This window comes from Telopea speciosissima, chromosome 7 (genome assembly GCF_018873765.1).
Source record: "Telopea speciosissima isolate NSW1024214 ecotype Mountain lineage chromosome 7, Tspe_v1, whole genome shotgun sequence".
Classification (NCBI taxonomy): Eukaryota; Viridiplantae; Streptophyta; class Magnoliopsida; order Proteales; family Proteaceae; genus Telopea; species Telopea speciosissima.
The window spans coordinates 16,059,971-16,083,908 of NC_057922.1; the positions used below are offsets into that span (position 1 = coordinate 16,059,971).

Consider the following 23,938-nt stretch of genomic DNA (forward strand, 5'->3'; position numbering starts at 1 on the left):
CCCACATTGGTTAGCTTCAAGGATGTGAGCTTGCTTATAAGTATTCATGGGTCCTTAAGGGACATGGGTTCCTTAGAGAGAAGTGTGTTCTCTCACTTGTGTGGGGTTGATCCGGGGTGCTTTTATATCGCGCGCGGCCGAACCGAGCCGAGCCTAGTCTGGTCCGGGTGTGGGTGTGGGTGTGGATAAATATCTTAATTTTGTTTTTATACATGCACCCACAAGTACCTATACGAGTGTGTAGTGGTACTGTACACACATAAGGAGACACTTAAAGTACTGTATGGTATACAGGACGCCCGTATACGCACAGATACCTTTACAACCTCGCCTCTACGTATTCTATATATATGAGGGTATTGGCAGGGTAACTTCACTTCGTTTTCTTCCTATTTTGTTGCTTCTCAAGGCGTGGTTCTTCTCTGTTTTCATCGGAGAGTGTTTCGTCCGTCCCATCTCTGTGTGTTGAGTATAGCTTTCGGACCCTTCGTAATCACTTTGGGAGTGCCGTCTTTAATGATTAGTGGATCGTTTCATCTTGGAGGTATAATTGCATTGTTCCCGGTCTGCACTAATAAGGGGCGATTAAAGACCTTAAGGAGAGTGTCTTCTAGATACGACTCGATCCAACCTACTGTCTCCTTTGGCGATATCCTGCAACTACCAAGTACGTATATTTATTTGATTATTTATACTCTTGTTTCGTACTACAGTTTATGCTTTTATTACTGTTTGTATTCTTATATTGTTCTGCCCATAGTCTGGTGATAACATCATGTTTATTAATGCACCATCATCATCCTTCTGTCTCCACCTCTTATTGATCTTCCTTTTGGCCACGTCCATTTCTGTTGCTCTTCTTCTCCTTCTTCATTCAGAGTAGTTGTTTCCCCTCCCATTAATAATTATGGTTTTGATCATCAACGAGAAGCAATGGAGGCTCTCCTTCAATGGACGACAAAGATGGCAAACGGAAGCAGCAACAACAACCCATGTAAGTGGGAGGGAATTACTTGCAATAATGAGGCAGGTGGAGAAGTCATCCCCATCCATAATAAACCTCTCTAGTATGGACTTGCAAGGTACGCTCCATCACTTTAACTTCTCATCCTTCCCTAATCACCTCCGTCTTGATCTCCATAACAATTCACTCTCTGGTCCCATCCCTCCCACCATTGCCAACCTTTCCCAACTCACCCACCTCGTTCTCTTCAATAACAATTTCAACGCCTCAATACCTTCTACTTTAGGTGCTCTGAACAACCTGGTTGTTCTACTTCTCGGTGAAAATCAATTTTCTGGTTCCATCCCTTCCACCATTGGAGGCTTGAACAATCTTCTTCGGTTGTATCTGAACTCGAACCAATTAATTGGATCAATTCCCATGGAGATAGCAAACTTGACGAACATTAATGAGTTGATGGTGCATCAAAACAATCTAACAGCTTCCATCCCATCTACTCTGGGAAACTTGAACAATCTCACTTATTTGTGGTTGTTCGAGAATCAGATATCTGGATCCATCCCACCTGAACTTGGGAGGTTGCGTTCTCTTGTCCAGCTTGATTTGTCAGACAACAAATTGACAGGTTCAATACCTGCTTCTTTTGGAAATTTGAGCAAGCTAAGGTTCATATACCTCTATGGGAATTCACTCTCTGGTTCCATTCCTATGGAAATTGGAAACCTGACCAATCTCTCTGTGCTACAATTGCTGGGTAATCTTCTCACAGGTTTTCTCCCACCAGAAATTGGAAACCTGAGATCTCTTGCAGTTATTGAATTCCAGAAGAATAATCTCAATGGTTCAATTTCGGCATCTTTTGGAAACTTGACATCTCTTACTGAATTTGCTTTGTATAGGAACGGTCTCACTGGTTCAATTCCGGGGTCTTTTGAAAACTTGAGGTCTCTTACTGTACTTGGTTTGTATAGTAACAATCTCAGGGGTTCAATTCCTGCTTCTTTTGGAAACTTGAGGTCTCTTACTCGACTTATGTTGAGTAACAATAGTCTCACTGGCTCACTTCCTCCTTTTGGAAATTTGACCAATCTAGTTTATATTGGTCTTCATTACAACCAATTGTCCGGTCAAGTACCTCAGGAAATCAGCAATCTTACAAAATTGCAAGACTTGCAACTTGGAAGTAATCATTTTAACGGGTATTTACCACAACATAAATGTAAAGGGGGTTATTCAGAACTGGAATATTTTTCTGTGGAAAGTAACCATTTCATAGGCCCAATACCCAAAAGCATGAGAAATTGCACCAACCTAATAAGAGTCCGGCTTGATAATAACCATCTCACAGGAAACATATCAGAAGTCTTCAGTGTTTACTCGAATTTAGATTACATTGATCTAAGCTACAACCAATTGCATGGGGAGGTTTCACAGAATTGGGGGAAGTGCCTAAGATTGACAGACCTCAAAATCTCAGGAAATAAGATTTTTGGTCCAATACCACCCAAGCTCGGAGACTCAACTCAATTGCAAGGACTTGACCTTTCTTCCAATCTCTTGGTAGGCCAGATTCCAAGAGAAATGGGGAGGCTTAGTTCTTTGCTGATACTAAAGTTGAACGATAACCGACTCTCTGGCACCATACTTGAGGATGTGGGATTTTGCTCCAAACTTCAACAACTTGACATCTCAATGAACAATCTAAGTGGATCTGTTCCAAATCAACTAGGGAAATATTGCATGAATCTTATTTACTTGAATTTGGGTAAGAATAGATTCAGCGGAAGCATTCCAATTGAAATTGGTAATTTAGTTTCCCTACAGATGCTACTGGACCTTAGCGGCAACTTGTTCACAGGAAAGATCCCTCTGCAGCTTGGAAGCTTGGACAAGCTAACAAATTTGAATATCTCTCATAACAAGTTGCTTGGTTCCATTCCATCTGCTTTCACTGCAATGGTCAGTTTGATAACCATTGATGTATCCTACAATGAGTTAGAGGGTCTCCTACTTGATAATCGAGCCTTCCAAAATGCTCCAATGGAAGCTTTCATTCACAATAAAGGTTTGTGCGGCAATGCCACAAGTTTGCGACCTTGCAGCATTTCTAAGCTATCCCCAAAAAAGAACCACAAAGCCATCCTTCTTATGATCATATCTCTCTTAGCAGTACTGTTGTTTCTTCTATTTGCATTTCTTGGGATTTTTTTATTTTTCCGTCGTAGGAGGGAAAGATGCATAGAAGAGAACCCAATTACAAACCAACAACAACGTAGAGATGTGTTTACAATATGGAACTATGATGGGAGGATAGAATACCATGACATCATTGAAGCAACTGAGCAGTTTGACTCCAAATATTGCATTGGTGTGGGAAGACATGGAAGTGTTTATAAAGCAGAGTTGTCATCAGGTCAACTGGTAGCTGTCAAGAAGTTTGCCTCTTCTTTTTCAGATGGCAGCGAGATTTTAGATCTAGAAACTTTCAGAAATGAAATTCAAATAATGACAGAAGTGAGGCATCGAAACATCGTAAAGTTGTATGGTTTCTGTTCACACGTGAGGCACTCATTTTTGGTTTATGAATATGTGGAGAGAGGAAGCTTGGCTAAGATCCTACGCATAGACGAAGAAGCGGTAGAATTGGATTGGAGTAAAAAGGTTAACATTGTCAAAGGTGTTGCTCAGGCTTTGGCTTACATGCACCATGATTGCTCACCCATAATTCATCGAGACATATCGAGCAAAAATATTTTGTTGGATTCAGAATTTGAGCCTCATGTCTCAGATTTCGGCGTTAGTATAGTTTTAAAACTTGATTCATCCCTTTGGACAGCTCTTGCTGGAACATATGGATACGTTGCGCCAGGTTCTCTCTCTCTCTCTCTCTCTCACACACACACACACACACACACACACACACACTCTCACAAACATACTCTCTCTGTAGGTGTAGGTGTGAGAAACCAATTCTTATTTTTTATTAATATCATTTATTTTAATCATTTTGCAGAACTTGCTTACACAATGAGGGTGATTGAAAAATGTGATGTCAATAGCTTTGGCATAGTAACATTGGAAGTGATAATGGGAAAGCATCCAGGAGCACTTATCTCAACTTTGCCATCGTCATCCTCTTCAACATTCCCTTCTATTGAGCAAAACATATTGTTGAAAGATATACTTGATCAACGTATCTCACCTCCCATAAATCCAGTTGATGAGAAATTAATTTCGATTATGAAGTTGGCATTTTCTTGTTTGCATGAAATCCACAATCTCGGCCAACAATGCAACAAGTGTCTCAAGAGCTATCAATTTGCATTGTTTCCCATAGCAATTCCACACAATAACTTTGGGAGAACTATAGAATCGATTTTGAGGTGAGATTTTTTTGTATGAAGAATATATTTGTGTGTAATTGAAGCCCATTTACACTTTTCCTTCCTGTGTGTGGTATGTGGTGAAGAAGGCTGTTTGCATTATTGTGATAACCACTATTATTTATTTCCTTGATAGTCGAGCATGATAAGTTTTTATGTTTTTGTCACGTTGTTCTTGTTTTTATTTACTCTGCACTTCCTATAGCCTTTTATTTGTTAACTTCTCTTAATTATTTGTGTCATGTGTTCTAGATGTAATTTTGAAGGATATTAGTTTTATGGGGCGTTGTTCTCTGCCCAGGAGCGCACAGGGTCGCAGGTTATGCCCAAACACATGGGGTGGTGCGGGGGGCTCATTTCACCCACCCCATGTGTCTAGACACATCCTGCGCCCCACTGCAGAGGACATTTCCCCTAGTTTTATTACAAAAAATTTATGTTCATTATCTATGAGGGCTATACAACTCTTTCCAATTCATGTCTTGTTCATTTAATTTGTACTAGTGATTTATGATTTGGGTAGTTGTTACAGTCATGTTTTCAAATTACTAGGGCTAAGGATCAAACCATTAATAGATTACGATATATGGGCTGAGTTACAACCGAGCATAGAAGAATCTATGAAGATCTGACCTCTTAATACAAAAACTTGCCTAACTGCCTAACAAATAAGACTAGTAAGATTGCGCCTTTAATTTTTTGGTTAAGAGATTGACAATACTAAATCTCATCATGATAAGATTATAACCATTTAAAAAATTTGGTATTCACCATGCGGATAAAAGATTCACCATTCAAATTTTGAAATTCACCTTGGTGGAATGAATTTTTCTCTTGCGGTCCTCAAAACAAATATCACCATGAGTGCAAGAAAACGGAAAAAAATTTGCTGCTACACTTGTAGTTGGAATGTTTTGCTACAGGGTAGGCAACCATGGAAATGGAATAATTCACTTCCCCTTTGGATTCATAAATACCCTCCTAAGTTTTAGTATTTTCTAAAATACCATATCATGGTTTCGCCATCAGAGGGAGGGGATGGAAAGAAAGGAGTCGATCACCTCGCCGAGTCGCCGATCCCGAATAGCCCGATCTTTATTTCAACCGATCCGCCGCCTAAAGCCTAAAAAATAAAAAAAGATTATAATTATAATTAGAATATATTATTTATAATGGAAGATAGTCGGCCCACTTCTAGCCGTTCAATCACTTCCCCTTTGGGTTCATAAATACCCTCCTAACTAAAATACCCTTTAAGACAATCCATTTAAGCATTCCCAAACGATCTGGTCCAATATAAAAATATATGTATACTCACTCTTGTGTTCAGAATCCTTATTCCTACTAACACACAATGCGACAACCATATGAACTAAACACCCAGTCTTGTTTCTAATTATGAACTATTTAAGATACAACCCCAAGGGGTCAGCTGAAAGCCAACTCCTCAAATAAGAGGTCATGAGTTCAAACCACCTTGGGGCCTATCCCCCCCCTTCTCCCCCTATTAAAGCTCTCCAATTTAAAAATAAAAAATAAAAACTATATAAGATATAGATGTAAGGACTAACAAACCCAAATAACATCAAACAAACTAAAAATATTTACCTTTTTTTTTTTTTTTGATAGGTCAATATTTACCTATTTGAATAGCAAATAGAAAACCATACAGCCAACCCTATTAATTGGGATAAGGCTTAATAAAATTGACTGGATGTATTAGGGTTTCCTTAGGTAGTTTAAGATTGTTAAGGTCTATCCGAGTGTTTGGACTGAGTAATGGACTCATTTGTGTCCATTGGACTATGTGTTTTCATGCAAGAGGGGGGTGAATGTTCACGTACGTGAACGACTTACAGTTGTTCAGATGATATATTCCTACAAAATAGATTCTATTTGAATGACTGTGAGTTGTTCACGTACACGCATGTGAACATTCCCTGCACTCTTCATATGCAACGGGATATATGCAAGTAAAAGAGATGCAACATTATGGAAATTTCCTTCATTCATAACATAGTGACCTTATGAGAAAGATTAAAAAATTCAGACCAACAATTGAAATTGAAATAGGTTGGAATTTACGAAATTGGTTGAAAACCCTAAAATTTTAAATTAAGATATAGAAGAGGTATTATATATTTTGTTTTTAGTGGGTGAAATTAAAAAAAAAATGAATTAAATGAAAAGAAATATAAAACTTAGGCTTTAAAGCACATAGTGTTCTCGAGTGAACTGAAAAGAGGAGAGAGGGCCAACCCAAAACAACAACTAGAAACATTAAATATTGGCAAGGGATCTATACACGTGACTCGTATATAATTGCATCTCTCATGCTCAACCAATGGGTGCATTAAAAAATGATACCTTACGTACATAAGATGGCCCACGTGGTCAGGGAGGAAGGTGATCTACACAGTACTGGCTCTTTTTTCGAAATCTAAATCTAAATCTATATACCTAGAATTTGTTGAGGAATCCAAAAAAAAAAAAAGAGAGTTTTATATCTCGGAGCGTGACTCATATACCAGTGCAGGGTCCAATGGGAATGCACATGAAAACATCAATAGGCTTTGGATTATTGCTTTTTATGGGGACGGCCATTTTATAGGCAATTCAGTCTACGTACAGGAACTACTCTCTCACCCCACCCCAAAACACAAATGAAAACATCAATAAAGGTGATATTTCTATTTTTCATAGGGGCAAGATGGTCATTTCACAAAATACTGAGTCTGAGCACGGGAACTACACTCCCGAACAAAATCCTCTCGTCCCCAAAAAAAAATGTCAATTCTCTTCAAAATGGGCAATACATGAGTCTCATATATAATGGCAAATCTATTGCAAAATACGATGGCACCCCAAAACCATCCCAAGACGTATGCTGGCCTCTCTCTTCTCTTCCCTTTTGAGAGAGAGAGAGAGAGAGAGAGAGACACCTTCTCCTCTAAGGATTTCAGTTTGGAGCCGAAATGGAAACTGACCGCTTAAAACTGTATCGTTATGTACCAAACCATATCAAATTGTATTTTAATCAAACCAAGTACAATGACTGCACATGTATATTCCGCAAAAGTCAAAATCCTAAGTCCCAATTCAAAGACCTAACGTCCTAACCATTTTAATTCTATTCATGAATGATAAATATGACCAAAATTAAAAATGGGCAGAGATGCATCTATGCTTTTGTTGCCTTCAGAGTTGGAACCAGATTAAAATAACTGAGATACTAAGATAGTGCCTACTAAGGAATCAAATCCAAGACGAATAATTAAGGAACCGTATGTATACCAAATAGAAACTGTATCAAAACCATACCAAGTTGATTCGGTATTGCTATTGGAAATACAGTAATGTTCTCAATATGGTACGGTTTATGTATTTACTTTATGTCAATATGAAACTGAAACCGTACTGAATAACCGATATCTTACCAATCGACACCTTTATTATCCTCTCCCTCTTTGGTTGGTTTTTTTAACAATTCTCTCTCTCTCTCTCTCTCTCATACTAGAGAGATTATAAAAATAACCTTTATGTTTATCTCTTTCCTCTTTATATGAACTAACCTTGCTGTTTTCTTATGTACGATATTTTTTATCGTATCTCATTGGTGTGCTCCTTATTTCGCTTGCTTAGAAAAAGTCTTTTTTTCTTTATTGAGATAGTAGAAAGCTTAAAACCTTATAGATCGAGTTTCCTTCCATCCACGGTGAATGGGATCCCATTCACCGAGGGATGTGAGAGGGCGAAAATGGGTATCAAGAAGATATTTTGAAACATATCAAAAACTTACGAGGTATTTGTGACATGATAGGTGAACCGTCCTCTATGGATGGAGAAAAATTTTATCCAAACTTTATTGTACTTTAAACTTTCTTGCAGATCTCTTGTATGTATTTATGGTTTCAGTTTAATGAAACTTTTGCTTTCTATTCTCTAAAAAGAAAACTGATCCAACGATTGTGAAGAGGAGAGACCGAGAGATCACTTATATTTCCTTTAGCCTCTAAAGTCTAAAGGGTGATTCCTATTCTACACGAACGGTCCACACGATCATGAACGTTACAAGTGGTGTGATATGCTCACATGGTTGGACTTAATTGGGACCATCCACCATTGATGGGTTCTTCTGAGTGGACGTAGGATTATTGATGATTCTTTCTTTTGACTTTAGATTGTTGCCTTCAAAAACTGATCTGATGGTTGTAACCAGTTCCACTTTTGGGTCAATCAAGATTTCCTTTTTGTCCACCATTGATGATTCTCTCTTTTGACTTTACATTGTGGCCTACAAAAACTGACCTGATGGTTGTAATCATTTTCATTTGGGTCAATCAAGATTTCCATTTTGTCCACTTGTTTGACCATTTACTGCTGGGCCTCAACGGACTACACATGCACCATGTGTACAATAAATCAAAAAAAAAAAAAAAAACCAACAAAAATTATGAATATTTTATTGATTTATATGTCTATCTTTATCTTCAAATTAAAAAGAAAAAATTGATTTTTTTTTTTTTTTTCAATTTCTATCTATTTCTTGCCAACCAAACATAGCCAACACGATAATTCAAATTGACAGTATAAATATTTTGTGAAATAGAACATTGTCTGATCGCTTATCTTTGATGCCTCATGCAGAAGGATTTTTATTAGTTCGATTCTTATTAAACGGTTCAATTTCGACTGGATTTACAATGAAATAGGTATAATTCAAAATTGAACCAAATACTAGGGTCTTTGGCATGGTGAGGTAGCATGAGCTTGTGACAAGGACATTCTACTACTCCTAAAGGAAAATTTGATTGTTTTGCTTTTGACATTCTCTATGAAATTACTAAAAATACATGTAACTTAAAAAAAAAAAAAAATTAAAACGCAAAAGCGTTGTGAAGCTATTGGAGAAGCAACACCGTCCACTGTAATTTACCAACATGGAGGGTCCATTTAGTCAATTTGAACCATTGGTTTGATGGATCACACTCTTGATTAGTTACATGTCAAATTTTATAATCCAATTCAATCTTATGGCTCATTTTATATTAAACTTTGCTTGTGTATTTTGAATTTCTTATAATCAAGCTTTGACCATGATTTTTCCATGCGTAAGAAATTATTTGTATTATATTTTTGTAAGTGAATAGAGGTTTGTGGTAAGTTGAAAGTATGAGTACTAAATATTCTATCACACATGACAGTTATAATTTGTTTGGTGTTGCCTCGATCACCTTCCCAAATTATAGTAATTTTTCTTTATGTAATGAAAGATTTCATGAACAATAATGATACTATCCGTGATTTGTCTTTCCATAACAAAAGCAACCTGATACAAGGAGACAAATCTGTCCGAAAGATCTTAAAGGCGCTTAGCAATAAGCTTGACAATATTCTTATATATATATATGCCACAATTCAAAGACTAATAGGCCTAACATCCTTAGGATAGATAGTTTTTTCATTTTTGGAGAAAAGCACTCTAACTCCTTCCAAAAAATAAACCTACCAGTTATATCTTACAAGGATTGTAGGAAAACTACTCTTCTCTATTAATTTGTTTTTTTGTCATTTTTATATTAGGATTTGAGTTTCCTTCATGGCCTATCAAGGTTATTTATGAGATGCTTTCTGTATTCATGTATTCCATGACAATCTCATCATAGATAAGATTAAGTTTAGCTTGTGTTATCTAAATTAAGTAGTAGGATGATTGGATTTGTTTCTATTTATATTGTGATCTCCATGAATATCCTATCTTGGGTATCTATCAATACACAAATAATTCTTCCAAACCATGAATATTATCAGCTCGTGCTTGTCTCATATAGATCTTTCTTTCACATTATACTATTGTCTTTACTACCCTGACCCTAATTTCCAGCCAAGATGAGATAAATGTTCAATTTGAACCATCCATTGGCGTCAATAATATTCATCCAATCATCTTTTTCTTAAATATTTTTTTTCATGGTCAGGAGATTGTTGTCTGATCATGCATGTAGCGTTTGCACTAGTACGGGGTCAATGATAACACATGTAGGGGATATGACTCAATGAGATATTTTATTTCATTGAGGAATGAGTGGTAATTTCACGTGCTCCTATGTCTGGGCACAGAAAACATGTGACTAGTTACCGTTTTCTTCCTTCTTCTTTTATTGACCAAAGTCATGGGGTTGGATTGGAGAGTGTTTCACAAATCCCATATCAAACCTTACCAACTGTGTTTCGTGCTACTTATAAAACATGCAAATGCTTAATGTGTTTTTATTAACACCTTTTACGGTGTCAAATAATTTTGTGATCTTTTTTCTTTTTTTTTTAGATTTTTAGAATAATCTTTTTTTCCAAACATCAAATCATTTCACATTTATATTCAAAAAATGTGTAAAATAATGATATTTTTTTTATAATAACATAATAATAAGTCATTTTTATCCTTAATTTAAAAAACTTTTAAGAATAAAGATCAAAGAAAGTGTCAAAATCTAAATACAGCTATAGAGGTATCATTCAGAATGCCCCATATAATTTTAGGAGAATATTTCTTGTCTAGGCATAGCCTACGCTAGCACTCCCTCTCTGTCTCTGTTTTCCCCAATGAATGACATCTTTGCCACTATTAGTTGAACTGATAGGGGGAGCTCATTTATTCTGGCTTGTCCACGTAGCCTTCACTACTAGTAAGGGTGTCAATCTGGAACCGTAACCGTATATCGAAATCGAAACCGCCCGTGTAAAATCGTACCAAACCGCACCGTTGCAAAAATGGTACGGTACGGTATGGTCAAACGGTATTGACCACGGTACGGTACGGTAACGGTTTTTACCGTCATACCGTCGGTATGTACCAAAACCGTACCATTTTACCATAATTGTACCGTTTTTGAAACCGTACCATTTGCATACCGTATGCATACCATATTTGTACCGTGTATATACCATTTTCATATACATATCGTTTATAAAAATCAAATTTATACCATTTTTTGTACCATACATATACCATTTTTATATCGTACCAAAACCGTTTCGTATATATATCATTTTATATACCGTACCGAAACCGTACCATAGCGGTACGATTGCGGTATTGAAAATAGAGTTCTTAAACGATACGATATAGTATCGGTATTGGATACCTATTTTTGATACCGTATCGTATTACCGAAACCGTACCATTTTACAAACCTAACTACTAGGTAGAAAACACCATCCCATTAAAATTTTATTAGAAAAATATATATAATATTATGGTGAGGGGTTTGCTGATCTACTCATTCACGAGAAAATAGGGACGTTGTAGGATAGAAATCATTATTTTAAAGATATTTCCAATACTTTTGTCTTATAAAGGGGAGAGTATTCCTACTTCATGGATCAAAAAAATTTTCTTGTAATATTATAATTTTTTATTACGAAAACTATATATATATTTTTTAAACTAAATAATTTCCAAAGCTTTTGTTTTAATCCTGTCTCTATTCAGGTCAAGGGATGGTCCCCTCACCATTTCTCCATTTCAATAGTTTTAATTTTGCAGTAAATATGCCATTCATTTTTCCGTGTACTTGACGTCAAGTACATTTAATAGAGGGAGGTGGATCTTATGTGGACCCCATCTTAGGCAATGTGTTCGGATAGGGGTAGGATAGTCATTTCCGCCCCCTCTATTAGATGTACTTGACATCAAGTATAAGCAGGCAAATTGAGAGGATAAAGATCTGCCCATCACTTTTTTTTTCCATTTGAAATGACTCTCATGTCCCTCTTGTATGATGTCTCATTCGACAATCCATTTGTGCCATGTACCCACGAATTGATCACATGTGGGCAATGTGTCTATCCATGTCTCTTATTATTATTATCATTATTATTGTTGTTCTTCAAGACATCAATGACGACGGCAACAATGTGTGATTCAGAGATAATGTTAGATGTTAAAGGGAGAGAAAAATCAAGATGAAAAATAGGGGAACATTATATAAAAAGGAAAATTAAAACTAGAAAATAATTAAAAACGAATTAAAAAAAATAAATAAAAAAGACAATGGATGCAAATCGAGTAGTATAAATTAAGAGTAATTTCTACACTCTTATTTCTACCACGTGTCATGCACTCATGCTAGTTGGATTCAAATGACCAATGGGAAGACGGCACCATTATTTGCCAACCACATATGCCCAACCTTATATTGTGCATTTCCTTTATATTATCAGCAGTCTGGTAGACTTGCTCTGGACTTTAAAGTTGTTCAAGGTTTGTGTTTTCTCATCATTTATATTTTCTTTTAGAATAATTTTTTGGGATAGAGTTTTATGTCCGGGACCGTGGTCGTTACATCAACACGTAGGCCAATGGAGTGCACAAGAAAGCATCAATTGAGGTGGGGTTTCTGCCTTTTATGGAGGCGGGGCAATCATTTTGTGCCACGACACATTGCCTTTATATATATTCTTTTAGACCTTCTTCACATAATAAATAGTGGGACTCACATTGGTATTCTCTCTTTTAATAGACGAGTATGTTATAAGAGATGGGGTTTCTTTGTCATTAAAATTTAGGCCCCACTAATTAAATATTCTATTTTACAGATAAAACCAATGAATCTGGACCACGGCCCCGGACTTGCACCTACTCAGTTTGCCACGAATCATAATTCTATAAGGGACAAATCGGTCCCCCACAAGGGACATCACTGTCTATCCATTTCCTTTCCTAAGTGAGGAAGTTTATTCAATTATTTTCTTATAATGAGAAAGATTAGAGTATCCCTCCATTTTAGGAAGGCTATATATTATGAAAATATCACAACTAAAAAGATATCAAAATGGTCTTAAATGGTCCGAACAACTAATACAAAATCCTACTTAAAATCTCATTAGAAATATCTAATTTATTTCGTAATAACTTTGATTAACATCAAATAAAGATCTATACTTCGTGGGGGTGGGATTGAGTAGGAAAGCTCAGATTGAAGCTTTCCCTTGTTTCTTAATGTAATCAAGAAAGAATTGAAGAATTAGAGGGTGGGAGGGTTTGTTTCTTATTGACGAGAGAGAGAGATAGAGAGAGAGATAATTTGGTTATCAAATGATTTAAAGGGTGTATAACTTGTTGTCACCAAAATGGTGAACTAAGAAGTTATAATCTTCTTTTAATTACCTCTTATCTTATTTTTAAAATTTATTTAATGTAGTATTTAATGCAAAGATAAAAAAAATGGTTTCAAAAAATTTGAAAATTATTCAATGCAATATTTATATGAAATTATTGAATCTATAGAAGAAAATATCATACTAAAAAGATAAGGGAGAAAGAACGCTACTTGGTCATGCATCTTGTGTGGCTCCCACACCTAGACACACAAGGCACCTTGACCGCCTAGGAAGAACGTTGCTTGGTCACGTGGCTTTTGCGTCCAAATAAAAAACCCCGTCTATGTTGAGATCATTGTGCCTGCTTTCATTGGTCCCAGTGCTGGTGCAGGGGCTACACGACAAAAATAGCGATGTCTTGCTTTAAAAAAAATTAGGGAGAAAGAATGCTGCCTGGTTGAGTGTGGTGCTCAACACCTGCGCCCAAACATAAGGCTGCACAAAATGATCGTCATACTCTCAGGGAAAGGCGAAAATTCCTTAGGATGCAATGGTCATTTTTGCGCAGCCCTATGTCTAGGTGTAGGGACTATGCACTACACGTGACTAGGTAGTGTTCTCTTTCCTATAAAATTATGATTTTTTTTTATCATCAATCTTGGTTATAATAAGATTTTTTTCCTTTTTTAACGCTACCTAGGTGTGTGTGGTGCATTGCCCTTGTGCCTAGACACAGGGGCGCAAAATAAATGTTGCACCTCTCGAGAAATTCCACCTTTTCATGGGGGCACAATGGTCATTTCACGTGTCCCTTTGTCTGGGCACAGGGATAGCATACTAAACACGCTTAGTTAGCGTTCTTTCTCCCTTTTAAATATTATTGGAATAATGATTTTAGTGCACGATATCAGATTGGGTATTGATCACCATAAAAATCGATATGATATTAGCACCATTTGGCCATATCAAACAAGATTATACATGGCTTTCCTTAAAAATAAAAAAAGGTTTGATCTTGATTATTTTACCCCTTGTTCAGTTACCGTTATAGTATTGGCCAAGTATTGTTATCAATCATCTTCAAAACCTTATAGGACAATCTGATACCGATTCCTCTAATCATGATTGATATGAATATCTATTTAATATTATTACATTTGAGGAAGCGCCTCTTGACGTGGTGATGGCTGTTGATGTAGTAGAACATTGTCCTAAGTCATGGGAGAGGTCCCTTATTCAACTCTCTTGACGTGAAAGGTAACCACTAGTCCCATTTTTGTCATTTACAAAAGAGGGGTATTAACGAAAACAAAAGGACAAGTGATTACCTCATAAAGAGATGATCCATTCTGGACGCGAGCACTTAAGTCATGAGAGAGAGAGCGATAAAAATCATTATCACATGGGACAGCCATGGAGGCTGATGTTGACAAGTCGTGGCATAAGTTACTGCCACGAAAATGGTTGCATAAAACATACTCTGTGAAAATGAAAGAAACATCTCCAAAGAGAATAGAAAACGCAAGAGAGAGAAAGAAGGGATTTTTATTCGCTCTAATACCGGAGGCGTTGTTTTGCGCATTGTGCAATAGTAACAATAGTTTTGTGCATATAATGAAATCCGTTATGCACATATGTCCGCTGTTGCACCGCAGGATGATATAAGTAATGCTGCTATTATAAAAGAGAAAGAGAAAAAAATCAGTGAGGCATCACTATCTGTCAGACGTCAGAGCTAATCGTAAAGTTGGAAAATGGGGTTGAGGACTGCTGTCGCTGCTCTGCGTTTCGACGCCTTGTTTCCTTAATAAGCAGACCAAAATTCTCCCACGTGATTGTGATGCCTCTCTCCGCCGTCTCTATCTCTCTCTCAGTCTCTCTCTATGCTCACGAGTTTAAGGTGCTCTTATTAACCCCTGCTTCTTCTTCTTCTTCCTCTCCCTAGTCCCCATTCGCTTCTGTCCTCTGTTTTTCTTCCTTTAAACTCATATTCACTCACTTCTTCATCTGAGAATTAGTAAAAACCCAGATGGGTCTCATGGGTTCTCTTCGGAACCAACTATGGCTCTTGATCTCAATCTTAATACCTCTTCTTATCTTCCACTTGGTCGTCGCTTCCTCCGATCTCGACAGCTCTTACTTCGAGGGCGGTCGTTATCTTAGCTCCAAGGATTCGACCAAGAAGAATCGAAGCTCTTCTGGGCGTTTATTGTTATCTTTAAAGACAACAGACACGGAATCTGGTGCTTGGACTAAGGATTGCTCAGAACAAGTGTTGGAACTCGCGACACGGCCAGAGACTGTTGAGTGGTTGAAGGGGTTGAGGAGAAGGATTCATGAGAACCCTGAACTGGCTTTTGAGGAGTTCGAGACGAGTAGGTTAATTCGGACCGAGTTGGATCGATTGCATATCGAATACCGCTTCCCTTTGGCCGAGACAGGCATCAGGGCTTCTATTGGTACTGGTGGCCCTCCTTTCGTCGCCATCAGAGCTGACATGGATGCTCTTCCCATTCAGGTTCACTTTTCCTCTTTTGGGAATTGGGGTTTGCATTTTCACTTTAGTTTTGTTTGAAAAAGGTGATTGATTTTGGTAGTTATGTTAGTTAATTGGATTTTATGGAGTTACAGAGACTTTGCCTGAGTTGCTTCTGACTGATAAGGAAATTATGTTGCAGGAAGCGGTGGAATGGGAACACAAGAGCAAAGTTCCTGGAAAAATGCATGCTTGTGGGCATGATGCGCATGTGGCCATGTTGATTGGTGCTGCTAAGATATTGAAGAGCCGAGAGCATCATCTTAAGGTTCGTCTGCGATAGATTCTCTGTTTTATTAGACCTAAAACGTGGTTGTTGGTTATGGGTTTTCTGGATAGAAATTGAGAATCTAGCACACTCTGGAATGGCTGAATAGAGATTTTAGCGTAAGCTATTGAGCCATCCTAGTAGTTGTGTTCTGCAGTTAAGAGTTTTTTAGTTAAACCATGGGTGGTTGTATTTTTTAAGTTATTGATTATGTTCAAGATTCCTAGTCTATTTGTTAAGTTTTCTTTGTGTGGTTGCGTAGTCTTCCTTAATTGCATAAATTAATGAAGTGATGAATATGCTTTTCTTTTTTAGCAAAATATATATATATATATATTAAAACCTCTGTCTTCTTTTTAATCACTTTTGGTTTACTTTTAACTTCTTTTTTAATCAAGAACAGTCTTAGTAACAATTGTATGCCTTAGAATTTTATTAAAGTATAAGAAAAAGTTCATACCTAATTTGGAGTCAACGCTTACCCTACACCACACTTTGTGGGAGAGAGATTCCCTCCCAAAACAATAATATAGAGCTAAGAATTTAAATCTAAACGGAATGAAGGAAGACCCAAATGAATAGTAAATTGGATTAGCTACTCAGCACCTTGGTTGCATTGTTCACACATGAATGCATGGGATTTTGATTCCTAGAGGTTTATCCCAGAAGCAGTAACGGGAAAGGCTTCTAAGCGAAACATGGTTTTTAGATCTTAAGAAAGAGCGAGGGACAGGCATAAATGTTAAGAGCAAGGGACAGGTGTAAAAGTTGCTTTGTTGGCTTTGGAATTATCTTTGCAGTTTTGCTATGAGACTTTTGTCTTTGTTCTGATGTAATTAGGAATTTTTAATAGCACATCCTCTTTTGTGGTCTACAGCTTCCAATGGTTTTTCTTTTTTGTGGTATAGACTTGTTGGCCATTAAAAGGCTTCTTTTTCATTTCCTCATGTGAATCACACTCCTCTTTCATCCTCTTCTGTTAGGACTCATCATCCTAGCCTTATCTTGAATACAATACACTGAACTGTTTCAGTGGTTCATGACTGTTGTAGCAGAGTAAAAAGTTGAAGCACCCTCTTCTATCTCCATCCCCAATGGAAAAGGAGAGAGGTGGGTGGGAGATACTAAATGAGTGGAAGAAATGAGTGAATTGTGAATAGTTACCTTTTTCAGAGCTATGTTGTAGAGTTCTCCTCCATTTTGGCTTGTTTCTAATTATTTGTTTTACTAGGATATTATTTTCACTTGCTTAAACAAGTGGACATTGGAACTCCTTTCTACTTTGTTCTTATGCTGAAATTAGAACCTGATGTACCGAGTCTATTTGAAACAGAGTAACCTCCATTTATCAAGGAGTAATAACATGGTATATCCTTTATACAAAAGCATGACTCAGAGGTAACAATGTTGGAATGACCTGATAGAAATCACTATATCATTTTTTTACTGTCATGTGATGTCTTTTGTGGTTAACTTAAAATCACATCGTGTTGTTGAGGAGTTTGAAATTGATTCCTGATCTGATTTGTGTTTTGACTAGCCTAACCTGATTGAATTTTACTTGTGGTGGTTATGATGAGCTTTACACTATAGAGATGACCAGGATCCATCTTTCTGGATAGAAAATGATCACATCTGTCATAAAAATTAAAAAATAGTTGATGTGGAAATTTTATTGTTGATGCCATATGTTCTTTCTACAACAGGGAACTGTGATAGTGCTTTTTCAGCCAGCTGAAGAAGCTGGGAATGGTGCAAAGCGGATGATGGCAGATGGGGCTTTGGAGAATGTGGAGGCCATCTTTGCTGTTCATGTATCACATGAGAATCCAACAGCAACCATTGGCTCAAGGCCTGGTCCCTTGCTGGCTGGCTGTGGCTTCTTTAGAGCTGTGATAAGTGGAAAGGGGGGCAATGCAGGGAGTCCACATCAGTCTGTTGATCCTGTTTTGGCTGGCTCTGCTGCCGTAATCAGCCTACAGAATATTGTATCTCGTGAAGCAAATCCACTTGACTCACAGGTCTGTTCTTCCTTAAAACGAATCACTGAGGCTCTGTTTGACTCCAATTGAAATAAAGAGAAGGGAATTGAAATCAAATCAAAACTAAAATGGAAGCTTCTGTAATTATTACCTAACATGATTATGTAACTAACTCCAAAACTTTCCAAATTCAGTTTTTTTTTTTAAATCTTACTACATTTTGCAACCAAATTCCTTGGTTTAAGAAGGAAATAAAAGATTCCATTTGGAAAGTGTGATTACTGTATTTAGCAAGAGTTTAAGGTAGTTACAAAATTATGATTATAAATGTTTTAAATTTCTTTTTAAAACTGATTTCACTTCCCTTCCCTTTACTTACATCAGACGGAGCTTGAAACACTTCTCCTATTCTGGCCCTGGTATAAATATGCTTGATCTTTTTGAAATAAATATGAATCTTTGACTAGTGTTTCATCTTGGAATAGGCACATCTTTTTGTTATATAGGCTTTGAATTTGTAAATTCTGTAGGATTGCGTTACTTACTTTATCAGTCCTGATTCAGAGCAAACAATTAATTTTGACTCCATTTAAAGTACTAATTCTGATGAGGTAAGCTAGGCTAAAGATGACAAACACTAGCAAACCTATGAGAAACCAGAATCATACAGCAGAAACTTTGATTAAATAGAACTCTAAAACTGTAACAGCAGAGACTATAAAGAAACCAAAACGAGAATGGGAAGAGAAGAAGAATAAGAAGTGGAGAAGAGAGGAGAACTGTCAAGAGAGTGATCGAACTTGACAGTCTCCCTCACCCATGCTTTATTTATATAATTGAAACTCCAAATAAAGAGAGGATTCCTAACTAATTTAGGAATCCTAGTTACAATATGAATAAATCAGAACTAATCTACCTACTCCTAATTACAATAGGAATCAAAATAAAACATAAATAGACTAGGACTAAACAATCCTACTAGAACTAGGACAGCTCCTAACTCTTAGAATAAGAGAAGGAAACAAATATGAAGAGCCAATCCGACCAGATGTAATATTCTGATCGAGATTGTTACTGCCCCCAGCAGTAGCACGATAATCTTCAACACTGTATATATAGTATATTAATATATTAATATTTTATAGTATACGAACCAAATCGAGCTGAATACCAATTTTCAGAACTGATTTGGTTCTCGATTCGGTTTTGGATCACACCAAGCCTCTCTGGAACCGATACCCGATGCCAGACCTATTGACACCCTTACATGAAACAAATTGTCAAACACCAGTGATTGGGCTTTTGAGTCAACTGAGACACAGATGAAGAAGGGAGCAGAAAACCTAGCTTAGTACATACTCTCTCTCTCTCCCGCCTCTAATCTGTCTTCTTGGAATATTGATAAGGGATTTTTATTTTAGAATATAAAAGGATAAAAGTGACCCTAAGGATCAACTAGTTAAAACACATGCATGTTTAAATAGTAAGCACGCTTTTGCAAGAATGAGCCAACAACCTGTTGACATTCCAGAATGTATACCAGATGCAGCTGTATACTCCATCTAAACTTATTACTAATGCAATTAAAACTTGATATGGAACTCTCAGATTATTTATCACTATAGCACTTATACAATCATTACTGACCTAAATCCAGATTCATCCACTGCTAACTAACATTAAGGCTGTGTTTGGTATGCATTCTTGGAATACATTGTAGATCGAGAACAGAAATGTCAAAAAGGCCATTTGGTATACATTCCTGTTCTCAAATCCTGGCATCTGTCTGAGAATGAGGCCTATTCTGGGATGTACTTTTAACCTATTCCATGTTTGTGTTCTAGCCAGGCCTTCGTTCCTCGATTGGTTTGGAGGGCTCAGCTCTTCTGCTTCCTCCACTCCCGGTAATGGCAATGGCAACAACACTATTACCCTAAGAGGCTTCAATGGTCATTTGCTCAGGCATACCAAGCAACCAGAGAATCTCAAAGATCTGATGCATTTGATATTCACCGCTGCCACTGCTGCTATGGGTGATGGAGTAATGGGTGGATTGAATTTGAGCTCCTTTACTGGTACATTGACCAATTTGGATCGTCTGATGATGGCATAGGGTGTCAAACAAGGGCAATCAGTATTGATGAAGCTCCAGAACGGTGCAAACAAAGTGGAGCACTGCCTGATGAGAGATTTCCTGGGCTTGTGTGGGGACGCTGTCAGCCCATTCCTGCAACAGGAGTTGGTGAGGTTTGCTTCCATGTGGGTCTTGCACCTTGAGGCTGGGCTTGCCTAGCATGTATTCTCTCCCGTTCCCTTCCATTCCTAATTAGTAGGATTCCCAACCTTTACAGGTGGCTAAACGGGCTTGTCAGTCTTCCTTACAACCACATTTTCTGCCTCTCAGAGAGGGTTTACTCTTTTCTCTGTTTGAATCCCATCAAAACCACCATCACCTCCCCTCCACTCTCTACCTACCCTCCCTCATTCTGCTCAAGATTCTGTGCTTCACCAGGTATCAACCTGCAAAAAAGATTTTTTTTTTTTTAAATAATTTTTAGACTTGGATTTCTGCATAGTGGGCGAGCGAGCCTTGTTGCAGCGGTTAAGTTGCGCTATTGCAACCATCAAGTTGCTGGTTTGAAACATGGAACAGCCTCTTTGGGAAGTGGGGCGTAAGGCTGCGTACATTTGCCCCTCCCAGACCCTTCTGTAGCGGGAGCCTCGTGCGCTGGGACATTCTTTTAGAACTGGATTTCTGCTGCTTCTTCTTCTAATCTTTTCCGGCTTCTCACAGAGCTTCCAGTGAGAAGCTGTTGCATCTATCACTGTGGCCAAATTTATAGTGAAATCTGCTTGCACCTTCAGGGAGGAGTGGTTCCATCATGAGGAATTGTTTCCATGCTTTGGATTGGGTTCTACAGACACCACTGAGGATTTTGCCCATGAGTTGTGCGATGAAATGCCGAAAAGGGATTTCATTTCTGTATCAGGAATCCGTTTAAGAGATTTAAGCTTTCTAAAATCAAGAATGCACTTTCTCAAAATGTGAATACATACCAAACCTAGCCTAAAAATACAATAAGCTGTAAAGTTAACCTCTTTTCTCTCTCTCTCTCTCTCTCTCTCTCTCTTTAAATCTATGCTTCCTCTTTCCATCTTTTGAGGGTGCTGATTTGGTGCATTACTGATACTAACTTGAGACATTACTTTGATGATGGTTTTGAGTGTCCAATTGCGAGTTTACTCGGATTATGTCAAGATCTGGTTAGCTGAATTGCAACCCCTTTTTTTTTTAATATATATTTTAGTGACTGTCCATATTTCTTACCTTTCATGTTGTTATTTGACTTTTCCAAATTAAGTCATTGTTATTTTCTATTTCAGGTAGTGTCAGTGGCTTCATTTAATGGAGGGGATAATCTTGACCAGATTCCTGGATCTGTTATTTTATCTGGTACCTTCAGGGCTTTCTCCAACTCAAGCTTCTATCGTCTCCTACAAAGGATTGAGGAGGTATGTCAAAGTTCCAATGCTCTTAACTAAGCAGATCAAATCTAGAGAGTAGCACCAGGTCTTTAAAATTCTTTACTTGTGTATTTATATATGTATGAGCTCTCAACTGCTCCATCTCTAAACAGGTGATTGTAGAACAGGCTAGTGTCTACAGATGTTCTGCCACTGTTGACTTCTTTGAGAAGGAAAACCTGATATACCCTCCAACAGTGAATGATGAACATATGTATGAGCATGTAAAGAAGGTAGCCATAGATTTGGTGGGTCTCAAGAATTTCAGGGTGGTCGAACCGATGATGGGTGCAGAAGACTTCTCCTTCTACTCACAGGCAATCCCAGCAGCCTTCTTTTACATTGGTGTGAGGAATGAAACATTAGGATCAACACACTCGGGTCACTCTCCTTATTTCATGATTGATGAAGACGTTCTTCCCATTGGTGCTGCAGCTCATGCTGCAATTGCTGAAAGGTACCTAAACGAGCATGGATGAGATTGTATTCCTGAGAATTGGAAAACAGGTGCTATTGGTAAGTTGAATGGACGTGGGAAGATTAACGAAAGCCATCACTCACGAAAAATCTTTTCTAGTTCAGTAACTTCTCTGTGTTTTTTTCCCCTTTAGTTGGGTTGTAGAAGCTTCCTCTGGTTGTAAGTAAAATGAAGGGAAGGGAAGTGAAATTGGTTTAAAAAAGGAAAAAAGAGAAGTTTTGTAATCATGATTGTGTAACTTATTTATATCTCTTATCATCTTTGATAATTATGGTTTTCAGGTGTAATCTTTATTTTCCTTTTTAAATCCAAGTTAATTTCCAAGGTAAAATTTATGATCAGATTTGGAATGGTTTGGACTTGATCACAATATTTAACAATTTTACTTTCTAGATGTAATCTTTGTTAGTTAATAATTCCAAAAGTTCTCTTTTTTGTTCTGATATAGTTTCACTTTCCTTTCCTTTCCTTTATTTCCCTTGCTACCAGATGGAGTAAGAAAGAAAGGTTCCTCATGTAAATTGAATCCGAGTGTTGTATATATTGTATATTGAAGAACTTTCCTGTTGAAAGCATCCAAAGGTCTTGATGAGATTACAGCATTCTGGTCGAACTTCAAGGTGTTAGTCATTCTTCGGGTACTATGATCCACACCAAGTGAACTTCAGGTTTTGCAGGCAATTGCTAGAGTAAGTTATATTCTAAGGCCACAGGAAAAGCTTGCAGGAATGAAATTCATATGGCTTGTTTGTTTCAAAATGAACCTGGGACAGGGCAGTTGTAGCCAAACCAATCGGTTTGGTGGTCTGACCATCTCAACTTATTGGCTAGCTTGAACCAGGCCATGAAAGGAACCCTCATGGTTGAAGGCCTGAATGGTCTAATACAAGAACATTGAAACTTTGTATTTCCCAATGAAAGGTTCCCATTAAAACTCTTTTGTTTTGGGCTCTAATTGCAAGCCCAGGTCCATTATAGGCTTGGTTAGTCCATTCATATTAGCCCTAGAAAGATATGCTGTAGAGAAGGGCTCATATCGGAAGATCATCACACTTTTAAGGTTGCCCTATGATTGTTCTGATCTTGAAATTTGTCCAAAGTGATGCTATGGAGATCTCACTTTAAGGTTATCCTAGCAACCATAATCAGGGCAATCCTGGAAAATACCTTGGAGTTGCCTTGATTGTTGCTGCATGGTGGTAGTAGCAACTTCATGAAGAAGGATGGTTTTTGTGATCGAAGGTCGTCGACTTTTCTGGGTTTACTCTGGTTGTTAATTTCTTTAAACCTGAACCAAGATCCTGGGTTTGCTCCGGTTGAACAAAATATTTATGACTCTAAATGAGTGTATTTTTCCTTCACCCACCGAAAACTTTCTGCAGCAACTTTTAACACAACCCACCAATGACAACGATTAGGCCCATTAAGGTATGTACCAATAAACTTGTTTTGTTAAGAGTTGCAGGTATGTGATACAAGATTTAAAATTTTGGAATTGGAATTGGATCTAGGATTGGTCTCCATCAATCTTGATTCAAATTGTCCTAAGATCTAATGAAAATCTGTCTGATTTGACCTAACTCAATAAACAAAGAATGGAGGTTAATCAGGACCAACATAGGTCAATTTAGTCAATTCCAATCCATTTTTGTTCTAATCTGATTTTCTAAACCTTTTGATGTGATCTGCCTAAGTTGTTA

The 23,938-nt window shown here is 37.4% G+C and overlaps 2 protein-coding genes across 2 annotated transcripts; both read left to right on the top strand.

Annotated features, from left to right (window-relative positions):
- The first annotated feature begins 907 nt into the window (after positions 1-907).
- On the top strand, positions 908-4,351 carry LOC122668278 (probable leucine-rich repeat receptor-like protein kinase At1g35710). The gene is made up of 2 exons (XM_043864862.1): positions 908-3,833; positions 3,978-4,351. Exons 1-2 carry the CDS (start codon positions 908-910, stop codon positions 4,349-4,351), a joined length of 3,300 nt encoding a protein of 1,099 aa, XP_043720797.1.
- An 11,077-nt stretch (positions 4,352-15,428) lies between these two features.
- Positions 15,429-22,432, top strand: LOC122670088 (IAA-amino acid hydrolase ILR1-like 6). Its single transcript, XM_043867051.1, has 5 exons — positions 15,429-15,967; positions 16,128-16,253; positions 17,960-18,274; positions 21,620-21,748; positions 21,874-22,432. The coding sequence occupies exons 1-5, from the start codon at positions 15,479-15,481 to the stop codon at positions 22,237-22,239; spliced, it is 1,425 nt and encodes a 474-aa protein (XP_043722986.1). The 5' UTR covers positions 15,429-15,478; the 3' UTR covers positions 22,240-22,432.
- Positions 22,433-23,938: the final 1,506 nt, after the last annotated feature.

What these genes read in the sequence shown, in the direction of transcription:
- LOC122670088 (XM_043867051.1), top strand. Translation starts at nt 15,479, where the DNA reads ATGGGTCTCATGGGTTCTCTTCGGAACCAACTATGGCTCTTGATCTCA. An exon ending in TGGATGCTCTTCCCATTCAG is followed by an intron (nt 15,968 to 16,127) that starts GTTCACTTTTCC and finishes ATTATGTTGCAG; the next exon opens with GAAGCGGTGGAATGGGAACA. An exon ending in GCCGAGAGCATCATCTTAAG is followed by an intron (nt 16,254 to 17,959) that starts GTTCGTCTGCGA and finishes TTTCTACAACAG; the next exon opens with GGAACTGTGATAGTGCTTTT.
- LOC122668278 (XM_043864862.1), top strand. Translation starts at nt 908, where the DNA reads ATGGTTTTGATCATCAACGAGAAGCAATGGAGGCTCTCCTTCAATGGA. An exon ending in ATATGGATACGTTGCGCCAG is followed by an intron (nt 3,834 to 3,977) that starts GTTCTCTCTCTC and finishes ATCATTTTGCAG; the next exon opens with AACTTGCTTACACAATGAGG.